This window comes from Thermobia domestica, chromosome 8 (genome assembly GCF_964235325.1).
Source record: "Thermobia domestica chromosome 8, izTheDome1.hap1.1, whole genome shotgun sequence".
Lineage (NCBI taxonomy): Eukaryota > Metazoa > Arthropoda > Insecta > Zygentoma > Lepismatidae > Thermobia > Thermobia domestica.
In genome coordinates, this window is record NC_137461.1 from 126,849,503 (window position 1) to 126,863,337 (window position 13,835).

Below are 13,835 nucleotides of genomic sequence, written 5' to 3' on the forward strand. Positions count from 1 at the left end.
TTGTAATTCGCACACTGTCTACAGATGTAGACACGAAGCGTCAAGAACATTTTTTAAACAACGACTGCGGAAACAATAATATTTACGGCATAGATTAAATTTTATTCCCACCGTAGTTAACATGGAACATTGGAAGATTTTACCAGTGATTTGAAAATTTCTGTTATATAATGAACTAACTTTTAGGACATGTAGAAATACTTATAAAAGCTTTGCTACAAAAATACCTACACTGATCATAATAAATTCAATGAGGTCGAAATACAAAGTAACAAAATAGCGTACAAGATTCAGTCTACAAAGCAATTTTTACTTAAAAAATGGACATACATTATTTCGAGAATCGAGGTAAAAAGAGAAATGTTTACGATACTTTTCGTCTCGTCTCGATTTCCATCTCCAAAGCGAGACAATAATTTGAGTTACCCTTGTCCCGTCTTGAATGTAAAATGTTAACTCTCGTCTCAATTTTGTTTATTTTGTTTCAGAAAAGAGATGAGAGATTCTTCTTCTCGTGAGCAACACTAAACAAAACCGAAATATTCTTGCCAAATGTTACATTTCTGGTTGTAATGTTATGCTAAGAGCGATAAAAAGCTCCTAACTTTTAATCATCTATGAGATAATAATTATTATTAATTTATTAGGATTATTATTATTATTATTATTATTATTACTATTACTATTATTATTCCTGAAGATTTGATAGTTCAAGTATTGAAAGATCCGTGTATTCAAATATCAGAAGAAAATGAATTGTGTGTCATCGCCGATCAATCGCCACCAAAGATTCTAAACTAAAGGAAATGTACTGGTCGTTCGTGGATCCGATTCGATTCGACTATCTTCAGATTACTGGTCGAGCGCCTTGACCACTTAACCACGATTACTACGCAGCAATTCATTTGTCTTTAGTTTATTTACGAGTATAATGCACGAGTCGTATTTGATTCAAAATAAAGGAGTTCTGTATTTTGTTTTTAAAAAATCTGTAATGTTGATAATTTAGTGAATACAGTGATATAATGTATTCCGAGTCAATTACATATTCCTGTGTTTTGCCAATCAATCTGACAATTAACACGCTACGGTTCTGAGTGAACAGAAAAGGAACTTTATTTAGACGAACCGAAAGAAGTAACTCTTTAGATGAGTGGTTAGAGTTGTAGTTTTCTAATCTGGCGGCCGAGGTTAGATTCCCGCCTTCGCCGTCTACTCCTTTTAAAATGTTTCATTTACAAGTCTGAGCTCCAATTGGATGCTGCTAAATGAAAGATAATCTCCAGTACAGAAATTCAGTGATGATGTAATCCTGAAAATAAAGGAAGGAAAGTGAATGGAAAACGAGTTACAGAGTTAATTCTGTTAATGGTTCTATATTTGATATTAACCGTTAATTTCTTGCTAATTTTTAAATTCTTGTTTATTGACACTATATTTTCCTCTTTTATCCTTTTTTCTCAATGTGGAAATATGCACAAATATTAAACAAATCACGAACTCTCAGTTGTATTTGCAACCTAAGGAGAAATACGCTTAGTACGGGTAAGTTCTCCAACTCGTTTAAGTATTATCGAATTTTGCATTTTTAATATTTACAAATAAATTATTGCATAACAATATTTAGCATTTTCAAAAGATTTTGTGTTCATTTTTAAAAAATAAACTGATGTATATACCGCATAATCTATCCGTATATTATTTGATACGCATATATGTATAGTCATTTGAAGTAAGTTAACTTGGTTATATAATACTCATTTGAGTTAATTATAAGATTATTTAAGCCCCCTGACTGTTATCTACTCATCGGCGCCTCTGGTGTCCGTATATTTTTTTCTGGTATTGTGCTGTTTTCTGTGACTACAAGTATCCAAAAACTCCTTTCTGTAATTTCGTCAGCCAGCGTTTCTCCTCACTCCTGCACAAAGACACACTTTACGATTTGTTCTTTAAACAGGTGTGGCAACTTCATGTTGCTGTTCTAGCTACACTACCAGGAGTAATTAATCTTGGAGCAGGCGTAGGTTGGGTTGCCTAACTCACGGACTTTGTACATCAAGAATTTCTGTGGCAAACAGTACGTCAGGACTTTCTTGTTTTATGTTGTAGAAATATTTCAAAATAATTGGAATGAAAAGAAGAGGAATATGGCGATATCCCTCCAATAAATAAATAAATAATAACAATGTTCTATTAGTATTTCGATGAATTATAACAATTTATATCCTAAAGATCAATGTGTGTGTATACTATAATTTAATGAAATCTAGAACCAACGAAACAAATTTATAAATAATGGTATTTCGGTTAACTGCATTCGAAGAGGTCATTTTCAAAAGGGAAGATTTGCATTTTGCAAAACGGGGCATTTCCAAAATTTAAATGTATATGTGCCCCTTGATTGTTGATCAAGAAACATAGTATGTTGATTATATTCAATCATTCCCGTAAGCAACGTTTTGGGCTGTTTTACATGTTTTTTGATCAACATTCAAATTTTGGAATGGTTTTATTTTGTAAAACTAAAATGTTTGCTATTAAGAAAATAACCATCTCATTTATTTTATCTCTATTCAAATTTGAGTTTTACTTATGAATAGAGGTGAAACTTTTTCGTTAATGTGATATGTTCGAAACGTTAAACAAAATGCGTATATGTTTCAGGAAACCTCAAACTTTTCGTTTCAAACCCGGAAATCACGTTTATATTATCGCGAATTTTTGCGAAATTCGGCATTACTTGCAATAAATGAGAGTGAAAAGTACAATTCTTGTTAATTATAACTAATAATAAGTAAAAAAAAAAAAGCGTGTTTCCAATGTTATTTAACTTAAAAAGATTGCATTTACGAAACGGTTCTGCGAGTTATTTGATCCAGAAACTGTTTCGCTTCATAAAGATGTAGACATCAACGAAACTGAACTGTTGTTTAAATCCTTGACTGTGTTTTGAAGTGAAAAAGTTCATGATCTGTTGGTTGTTTACCGTGAATTTAAAAGTTAGGTTATTGAAGTTCTCAACACTGAGAATAAGGAAGTTGACACTGTTCAGTACATAAACAGTTTAAAAGTTAACCACAGGCAGTGTGACCACCGCTAGTACTTTCGTACTGCAGTAGATCTAGTACCTTTTATAATATTTTAGTGTTCTAATACGTTCGTCAACAAATCTAGTACTTTTCCCCTCCTCTTCTTTCTCATAAATACATTTGGAAGAGAAAAGGGAATCTCATGAAAATTTGGCAATGTAAGAAAAATTTCACTTTTCCTAGTAATTTTTTCTGCCTTGTTTTTCAACGTTTGTATTTACAAGAGCGGAAGTGGGACATAAGTGTCACCTGGTGGCCTCCTCCAACTAATACGTGACTACAGTAAGCAATATTACATATTTGGTGATCCATTTAAACAGTAGGGTATTAAGAAATTAAAACTCAATTTTCTCAATTAGCCCATTTTATGATATTTCTTGTTTTCTCCCGACATCCCCTATATTTGTCACACTTGTGTTACTTTAGTGGTTCTAATACGACAATTAAGGAGGGACTCCGCCAGGATTTTTAGTTTGAGGTGTAAAGTCAAAATTGGGACAGTGTAAGTGGTTTACATGGTTTGTATCGAATTTTGACTCTAAAAAAATTAATGTTGGTGCTTTTTCAAGAATGTGGGGGGAGGGGGAGTAGCCGAAAACCTTCTAATAAGATATTACTATCGTAAAATGTCATAAATAGGACAAAACGGGACGAGATAAAATTTTAGTACTTTTCCCCAAATCTAGTACTTTTTTCTGCATAGGTTAGTACGAAATATTTTTTCTGGGTGGTCACACTGACCACAGGACTTTTGCTATTAGCTAGTTACATACAATATGGTTACCAGTCTCGAGTGTTGATGCCGAGAGATTCTTTTCCAAGTGTAATATGATTGTTACTGACAGGAGAACAAACTTAAAAGAAGAATTGGTAATGTCTTGCTGTATTTTTATCCTTTAACTAAGGATTACGTTAGAAGAAAGGTTTAAATTTTTGCATTAATTTCTATATTTCGGTGAATACATTTGTTAGAATGTGCACCTAATCAAGATATATCCTCTTTTTTGTACTAGATATACATCTTACTACCAAAAATATACTGTTTACAAGTTCCATAATTTTAAAAAAAATCTTGTGCCACATTTAAAAAAAAAATAAAAAATTGTGATAATTAATGCTACAAAATATCAAAATTGTTGCGAAAAAGTTTCGTCTCTACTTATGAAAATATAATGCATATCAAGAACATTCAGATGGACAAGATCAACTAAATTTTAAGTATTGTAGCCAAATCCAACCATCAATTCTGTGCTAACTAAAAAGTAAATACAACTTAAATATTTTATTCTGATAGAACCAATTCAATATTACTCTATAGGTTGTTTACGTTCATTGTGAAGCCCACAGCTCAGACAAGGACAACCAGCTGTTAACGGTAACTTATTTCCCAAATCAAGAAATTCCTACCTATTACTTTCCATTCAAGAAGCAAAGGGGATACTTAAGTCCACTAGTAGCTGCGAAATTCGATATTGGAAAAAAATCTGGTAGGTTTCTCATTCGTATTATTGTATTATAGCCTTCAAATTAAGTTTCCACCTTGCCTTTACTTTTCTTGCGTTGCTGTATATCAATATATTATTATATGATTTATTATTATTATTGTTATTTCTGCAGCACAACATTTGGTTGAAATGTAAAACTGCTTCATTAATTTCTTAATTATTCATTTTTATTATTAAACTAGCTGAACCTGCGCTGTCTACTCAGCGCATCGTTCTGTTATAACCATGAATCTCCTTCCAACTGCGCATGTCTCCTTATTCACACAAGTAATGGATAGGAAATTCACAAAAGACGTAAATGGCTATGTATAGAGTGAGTTTATAGCAAATTTGTAGAAGTAACACAATATCAAGTGGAAACATTTTTTCTAATAAAACTATACCCACCCGAGTACGCCTCTTTGCGTCTCTTGAATCCTTTAAAGTTGCCAGCATGAAATAGGATTTGCCATTCAGATTTAAGTAAAGCGCCTGCAATATCCGTCAACACGCCATACGTATCTTCTCTACTGGTTGCCTAACACCGTAGTTTCGACCTGCAACAATATTAACCTTATGGGATTAAAACGGCCCTTAAAATGTTGAATAGAACAATAACGACACGTTTTTTTTTTTTTTGTTTTTGTTTTTGTTTTTCAAAATTTGAATGAGAACTGGACAATCTATACAAAATTTGGAATCGACCAGTAAAACACGGCACGTTTCTAGCACTTGTGGTTTTCGACATCTCATTGTTGAAAGGATTTAAGATAAGCATATAAACCTAGCATTTTAATATATAGACTAGCTGAACCTGCGCTCTCTACACATCGCATCACTCACATAAGAACATGAATTTCCTTGTCACTTTTCACATCTGTGCGTATCCTTTTACAGACACAAGTGAAAGACGTCTTGATAAAAATCGACCAGAGGTACCAAATTTCACAGAAGTAAATCCCCATGTTAAGCGGGTTTGCATATCCAGGCTCCTAACTATGAAAACATTTACGATAACTCCAACCCCAATCATTTCACAGATTCAACCTGTTGTATATAACTTATTAGGACGTAAAATTGAATGTAGTTTATACAAAAAAGACTTTTATGCATTGTAAGACCTGTAAAGCCCAAATATTAACCACAAACTTATAGTCGTATCGACGTAAACAAAAAGAGGTGTGGAGCAGGAAAATACTTTACCCAAAAGTCAAAAGAGACGCACTATTCGTTTTTTTTTTTTAAAGTGTGTTCCTATTTTCATCAGAGGACTGAGAACATTCCTTTGAATAAATCTTTAGCAACTACTTTTCTCTAAAATTCGATTAGAAGGGAACATTATAGGAATTACAAATCTAAAATCCACAACTGAAAACAAAATATTAAGTATGTTCAATATTTCATTATTATCCTTTGATTTGTAATGAAAAACTAATTATAAGCATTGATGATTTCAGAAGGTTCTCCCGGGTAATGGTCAATATATGAATGAGAGAAAACTGATAAAACATTATTAGTCCACTTTGAGCATGATCGAAGATAAGGCCACGAAGAGAGATTTATGTCGACAGAGTCTCAAATTCTCCCACAGGTCATGCCCTGAAATCATCACTGTTTGAAAGGTTTCCTTAACAAATACCTGGGTAGAATATTACATTTATTTCTCGTTCGACGTTTTGAAATGGCAAAATCATAATTTTAAAGAAAATTATAACACGATAAGAATAAAGATTTATAGAACTAATGAAGTAAATATTATTGTGTAAGTTATCGATTTCTAATCGGATTAAAACGAGAGCATTCGTTTGCATCGCACTTTGAAGTAAATCCTCTATATATATATATAATTCTTACTGGAAAGCATCTTTAATTCCAATTACTTAATCAATATTTTTAACAATATATTTTTATTGTATAATTTTTACTATTCAATGTCGTATACACTTCATTTCCCAAAGCAAAACCTCGCAAATGAATAGTGGGCTACTGAATATTATCAAATAAATTATCATTTAAGTTTACGTAAATATTGCATCGCCTGATTTGAAACTTTGTACTTTAATTAATATTAATAATAATAAAATCATAGCCATATCTTATAAGAATTTCAGGCTTACTCAATATATGAATTCAACGTGGTCTCTATTCGAAGTTCTATTTATTCGAATCCGATAGAAACAGAAAGAGAAACTTCGAGAACAGGTAAAAGAAAAATATTAATTTGGTGGAACTGGAATTAAACTTTAAGAGTTCTTTACAATTTACTGACAAACACCTTAGACACTTTGTTTCTTTTCTTTAAGTTAACTGATTCACTGAACGTATCTGAGTAACTTGTCTCTACTCGGTTATACACGTTTTACAATCATTTCCTTTAAGCTTGAACGACAGGAACACGAATACAAAAACATCTAGAATAGTTAAAATTCCAGTTTTTCCACCGGGAATCGAACCCGGGACCTCGTATACCAAAGGCACACGTGGTAGCCACTAGACCAGCGGGTAGAGCGAATGAAGTGTATTTTGTTGTGTCTGAAGTTTATATCTATTTCACCCAGATGTAATATGTCTATTAATTTATTAATGTTTACCGTATTCGTTACTTTGAAGAACGGTCTATGTTATTGATATAGGCTCTATTACATATTCGCCCATAAATATTACATAAATTATAAGAATTTTTCATGATCTTCCATGGAAATTCACTGGTGCATGAGCAGTAGAAACAGAAGAATGCAGTTTACTGATATTAGTCCAAATGCAAATTTCTAACCGGCTGTCAGAATTCCTTAATGGAAGCAGTGGTTCCCAACCTGGGGACGCTCAGCTTCCTCCTGGTTAAGCATGAAGACGGAGTAAGAGGGCGAAAGCTACTGGCAGAAATGAATTGTGAAATAAATAAATGAAGCACCACTTACAATTACTCTTTAAAATTTAGTTTGACAATTTTGAAATGACCGTTTGAAAAATAATACTGCACTAGGAGGTATGCTAAAGTCTTGCTGGAAATAAATATAAATTCCTGAGATTATTATTATTATTATTATTATTATTATTATTATTATTATTATTATTGGTCTCCCACTTCTTGGCTTACATGTGAAATATTCACCACCTTCTTCATACCACTAAATCGATTTCTTCACTGTTTTCTTGTCACAGCCCATACTTCTAGCTATCTGAATGGCAGTTTGTCCCATATTTACTCGACCTATGATTTTCCCTCGCATAGTAACAGATGGTTTTCTACAGCCTTTAGAGCAAGGCATTTTGACAGCCTGTAGAAATTTGCATTGCGATTCGTATAAGTAATGACAGTAAAGTGGATCTTTCTGTTTCTACTGTGCATCATCAGAATCATTATATCGGAAGTATTCCGCCATTACCAGCGGGTCACTTACCGCGGCTAAGAAGCCGACATGCTCCACGATCTTCTGTTAACCTTTCCATCTTCACATGCGATATTTCTGTTTTGATATCGCCAATAGACTAATTCAGTGTGTATATATAGTCTAATTCATCCCCTCCCTATATTTCCTTCCACCGTACCCTCTAGCACATCCCTCATGATACAGTTCCTTCTTAACCAATATCCCAACCAGTTTCTCTTCCTCTTCTTAATAATATTTTTTCTCTTTCCATTTCTAACACCCTCTCATTCGTTTTCATTTCGAACCAGCTATTTATCTCCATTCTTCTCCACGCACATATTTCGAAAGCCTCAAATTGTTTCTCATCATTTTTGCGTAACGTGCATGTCTCTGCCCTACAAATACAGTAAAATACAGTACATGAAGCATTTTATGCGTCTTTTTTTTAAATTCTATTCAAGGTCCCACGAAATGGTATTTTCTTCATCCTAAAGGCTTCTTTCGCCATTTCTTGCTTTTATTTCACGCCACGTCATGTCATATAATACTACTACTACTAATACTACTCAGATATCGAAAACTAGTCATATGTCGTTTTCTCCCGCTCCTACTTCTATATTTGACACCGATCGCTTTGTTTCAATCACCATGAATTTTGTCTTTCTAACATTTATTTTCATCCCATATTCTTCAGAAGCCTTTCACAAGTTTTCTATATCTTGTTAATTTTCTTTTTAGATTCTGCAACAACAACCATATCAACCCCCAACCGTATACACCTCATCATTTTATCTCCTACCGAAATTCCATCTTTATTAGGTAGACTCGTTTTCGCTACCTCTTCTACATAGCTATTAAATAATGTCGGCGAGATAATACATAATCTCTGTTGAACTCACCTTCCAATTACACTGTCTGTCTACTGTGCATGCACCAGTAAATTTCCATGAAAGATCATGAATAATTCTGATAATTTATATTATATTTATGGACGAATACGTAATAGAACCTATATGAATAACATATCATTCCTTAAAATAACGAATACGGTAAACATTAATAAATCAATAGACATATTACATCAGGGTGAAATAGGCATAAAGTTCAGACACTTCAAAATACGTTTCATTCGCTCTTATCCCTGGTCTAGTGGCTAGCACGTATGCCTTTGATATACGGGGTCCCAGTTTCCATTCCCGGTGGGGGAACTTAGGAATTTTAGTTGTAGTAGATTCTTTTGTATTCGTGTCCCTATCGTTCAAGCTTAAAGGAAATGATTGTAAAACGTGTATAACCGAGTCGAGACAAGTTACTCAGATAGTTCAGTGAATCAGTTAACTTAAACAAAAGTTAATTGTAAATTGTAAAGAACTCTTAAAGTTTAATTCCAGTTCCACCAAAATAATATTTTTCTTTTACCTGTTCTCGAAGTTTCTCTTTCTGTTTCTATCGGATTCGAATAAATAGAACTTCGAATAGAGACCACGTTGAATTCATATATTGAGTAAGCCTGAAATTCTTATAAGATATGGCTATGATTTTATTATTATTAATATTAATTAAAGTACAAAGTTTCAAGTTAGGCGATGCAGTATTTACGTAAACTAAATGATAATTTATTTGATAATATTCAGTAGCCCACTATTCATTTGCGAGGTTTTGCTTTGGGAAATGAAGTGTATACGACATGGAATAATAAAAATTATACAATAAAAATATATTGTTAAAAATATTGATTAAGTAATTGGAGTTAAAGATGCTTTCCAGTAAGAATTATATATAGAGAGGATATACTTTAAAGTGCGAGGCAAGGGAATACTCTCGTTTTAATCCGATTAGAAATCGATAACTTACACAATAATATTTACTTCATTAATTAAGTCCGTCAAGCTGGCCCGCACAAATTTCATATTCAAACTAAAACAGTACCAAAAATTTGTACCCAATATGTACCAATTTGTACCACTAAAATTAGAATTTGTACCCCCACCAATTTCGAAAAAATTGATTTTTTGATGGCGAGCCAGCTTGACGTCAAGCTGGCCCGCACAATTTATTTTTCTTTCCAATTCGAACAGAAACGGTACCAAAAATTAGTACCCAATATGTACCAATTTGTACCACTAAAATTAGAATTTGTACCCCCACCAATTTCGAAAAAATTGAATATTTGATGGCGGGCCAGCTTGACGTCAAGCTGGCCCGCACAACTTATTTTTCTTTCCAATTCGAACAGAAACGGTACCAAAAATTAGTACCCAATATGTACCAATTTGTACCACTAAAATTAGAATTTGTACCCCCACCAATTTCGAAAAAATTGAATATTTGATGGCGAGCCAGCTTGACGTCAAGCTGGCCCGCACAATTTATTTTTCTTTCCAATTCGAACAGAAACGGTACCAAAAATTTGTACCCAATATGTACCAATTTGTACCACTAAAATTAGAATTTGTACCCCCACCAATTTCGAAAAAAATTGATTTTTTGATGGCGAGCCAGCTTGACGTCAAGCTGGCCCGCACAATTTATTTTTCTTTCCAATTCGAACAGAAACGGTACCAAAAATTAGTACCCAATATGTACCAATTTGTACCACTAAAATTAGAATTTGTACCCCCACCAATTTCGAAAAAAATGATTTTTTGATGGCGAGCCAGCTTGACGTCAAGCTGGCCCGCACAATTTATTTTTCTTTCCAATTCGAACAGAAACGGTACCAAAAATTAGTACCCAATATGTACCAATTTGTACCACTAAAATTAGAATTTGTACCCCCACCAATTTCGAAAAAAATGATTTTTTGATGGCGAGCCAGCTTGACGTCAAGCTGGCCCGCACAATTTATTTTTCTTTCCAATTCGAACAGAAACGGTACCAAAAATTAGTACCCAATATGTACCAATTTGTACCACTAAAATTAGAATTTGTACCGACGCCAATTTCGAAAAAAATGATTTTTTGATGGCGAGCCAGCTTGATGTCAAGCTGGCCCGCACAATTTATTTTTCTTTCCAATTCGAACAGAAACGGTACCAAAAATTAGTACCCAATATGTACCAATTTGTACCACTAAAATTAGAATTTGTACCCCCACCAATTTCGAAAAAAATGATTTTTTGATGGCGAGCCAGCTTGACGTCAAGCTGGCCCGCACAATTTATTTTTCTTTCCAATTCGAACAGAAACGGTACTAAAAATTTGTACCCAATATGTACCAATTTGTACCACTAAAATTAGAATTTGTACCCCCACTAATTTCGAAAAAATTGATTTTTTGATGGCGAGCCAGCTTGACGTCAAGCTGGCCCGCACAATTTATTTTTCTTTCCAATTCGAACAGAAACGGTACCAAAAATTAGTACCCAATATGTACCAATTTGTACCACTAAAATTAGAATTTGTACCCCCACCAATTTCGAAAAAAATGATTTTTTGATGGCGAGCCAGCTTGACGTCAAGCTGGCCCGCACAATTTATTTTTCTTTCCAATTCGAACAGAAACGGTACTAAAAATTTGTACCCAATATGTACCAATTTGTACCACTAAAATTAGAATTTGTACCCCCACCAATTTCGAAAAAATTGATTTTTTGATGGCGAGCCAGCTTGACGTCAAGCTGGCCCGCACAATTTATTTTTCTTTCCAATTCGAACAGAAACGGTACCAAAAATTTGTACCCAATATGTACCAATTTGTACCACTAAAATTAGAATTTGTACCCCCACCAATTTCGAAAAAATTGAATATTTGATGGCGGGCCAGCTTGACGTCAAGCTGGCCCGCACAATTTATTTTTCTTTCCAATTCGAACAAAAACAGTACCAAAAATTAGTACCCAATATGTACCAATTTGTACCACTAAAATTAGAATTTGTACCCCCACCAATTTCGAAAAAATTGATTTTTTGATGGCGAGCCAGCTTGACGTCAAGCTGGCCCGCGCAATTAATTTCTCTTTCCAATTCGAACAGAAACGGTACCAAAAATTTGTACCGAATATGTACCAATTTTTACCACCAAAATTAGAATTTGTACCCCCACCAATTTTTACAAATTTGAATTTTTCTCTTCAGTGTTTATACATTTAGTTTAAAAACAAAGCATTATTTATTCTTTTTTGTCAATTACTTGTTTAATTTTCCCATCCTGGATTTAATTCCTCATCCGTCTTGAGGAATAATTTTATGGAACTGAGGTTCATTTTGAGATTTCACAATCCGATTATAATTCGTCTATAGTGTAATCTTTAGTTTAGTCTTCCATTTAGTTTAGAGATAAGGTTAAAGCTTTTGATTGCTTCTATACATCACATGACTTAGCAAGTGCGTACTTCATCCTCCTCCCTCTTGCCTTTTTTTTTTAAAAAAAAATCTTGTATCCAGTTCTTACTTCTGTTTAGAGGAATATAAGTAGATCGACCAAGAATTCATCATGCAATCAAAACGAGGCAAACCACCCTCTATTGAGAAGCGTTATATCGAAAAGGAAATCATGAAGTATAAGGAGGAAGTAGTTCAAGATGGTACGTATTCTCTTAATTAATAAAACTACCAAGTTACTTACGAAAAGAGTTGTTTTGAAAACTCACATCGTGAATTGTTTCTGTCAACTTAAAAGCCATTTAAATAAAAATGCATGTATACAATACTGTAATAATGAAGAAAATTCTATTACTTATCAAATATATAGCGTATTATAAATTTGAGTAGATACACATATGAAAACGTAGAAACATGTAGAAGCGGAGTTAGGAATCGTCTGCTGCGGGGGGAAAGACCTACAGTACAGTCTCGCAAATTTTGACAGGTCTTGGTAAATGGCCATCAAAGAAGTGGCATTTTTACTTTTTGTCAAAAAGTTGGAGGGGCAATACCTCCCGTGCCAGAGTTGGCGTGGGTCAATGAAAACTTGACCCACGACCCACTGACCCACCACCCACCGTGACCCACGACCCACTGACCCACCACCCACCGTGACCCACTGACCCACCATCCACCGTGACCCACTCTGACCCACCACCCACCATGACCCACCACCCACCGTGACCCACTCTGGCACACCAACCACCGTGACCCATCACCCATGGTGACCCACTCTGACCCACCACCCACCATGAACCATTCTCATCCACTTTGACCTACTCTGACTCACCAAAATCCATCGTCATCAACTCTGAACACGATCCACGGTCTCTTCTGAACTGACTAAAGAGTTTACACTTGTAATAAAACAAGACTGTGAAATTGTCACTGATCGGAGTTCTAGTCAATCGCTCAAGCACCACTCTGTTACAATAACAGTGGATCTGACCTTTACGATATAAAATGGTAAAGTGTTTGTCAGTGAGGAAATAGAAATAGTTCGAGGTGGGGGAAATTAGTGTGTGCCTAAAATATACTTATACTACGAGAGTATTCTTTCAAGTGTTAATTTCTGAACGCATTCCACAAGAAACTTCTATTCGCAGGAAAATACTCCTGTACAATATGGAAAAGGTTATGGTTTCTCAGTTCACAGTATTTTTCTCACAAAAGACTTGAAAAATCAGTTGTTCATAGGGTATAAAGGTGCTCGGGTACCCTCTGTGAGAGCATCTCCATAAAGTATGTTCATAATTGTAATTTGTGTAATCACTAAAACAGCACGTTAAATTTAAATTACAAATATGCATAATTGAAATTATTATGAATATTTCTTCAAAGTAGTTTACCTAAAGCAAAGAAGAGACTTACTAAAAATTAGGTAAAAAGTTGAATAACACAAATAAGCCATTAGTAATACACATATACATTTTCCATAACTTATAATTTTCCACCTTAAAACAAATCTGAAATCGGATTTATTTCCTGTTGGTAACTTTTTGGCGGTAAATCATCCGCAGTGG

At 34.1% G+C, this 13,835-nt stretch overlaps 1 protein-coding gene across 3 annotated transcripts in view; it reads left to right on the top strand.

The window, feature by feature from the left end:
* The window catches only part of LOC145693198 (sodium/potassium-transporting ATPase subunit beta-1-like), a 219,264-nt gene that overhangs the window by 170,253 nt on the left and 35,176 nt on the right, over window positions 1-13,835 (top strand). For 2 of the 3 annotated variants that reach the window (XM_081768978.1, XM_081768979.1), the window contains one exon: window positions 4,411-4,579. The exons of the other annotated variant lie outside the window; for it this stretch is intronic. In XM_081768978.1, coding sequence (XP_081625104.1) covers window positions 4,411-4,579 — 169 coding nt within the window. The remainder of the gene's footprint in view (window positions 1-4,410; window positions 4,580-13,835) is intronic. 3 annotated transcript variants of the gene reach the window in all.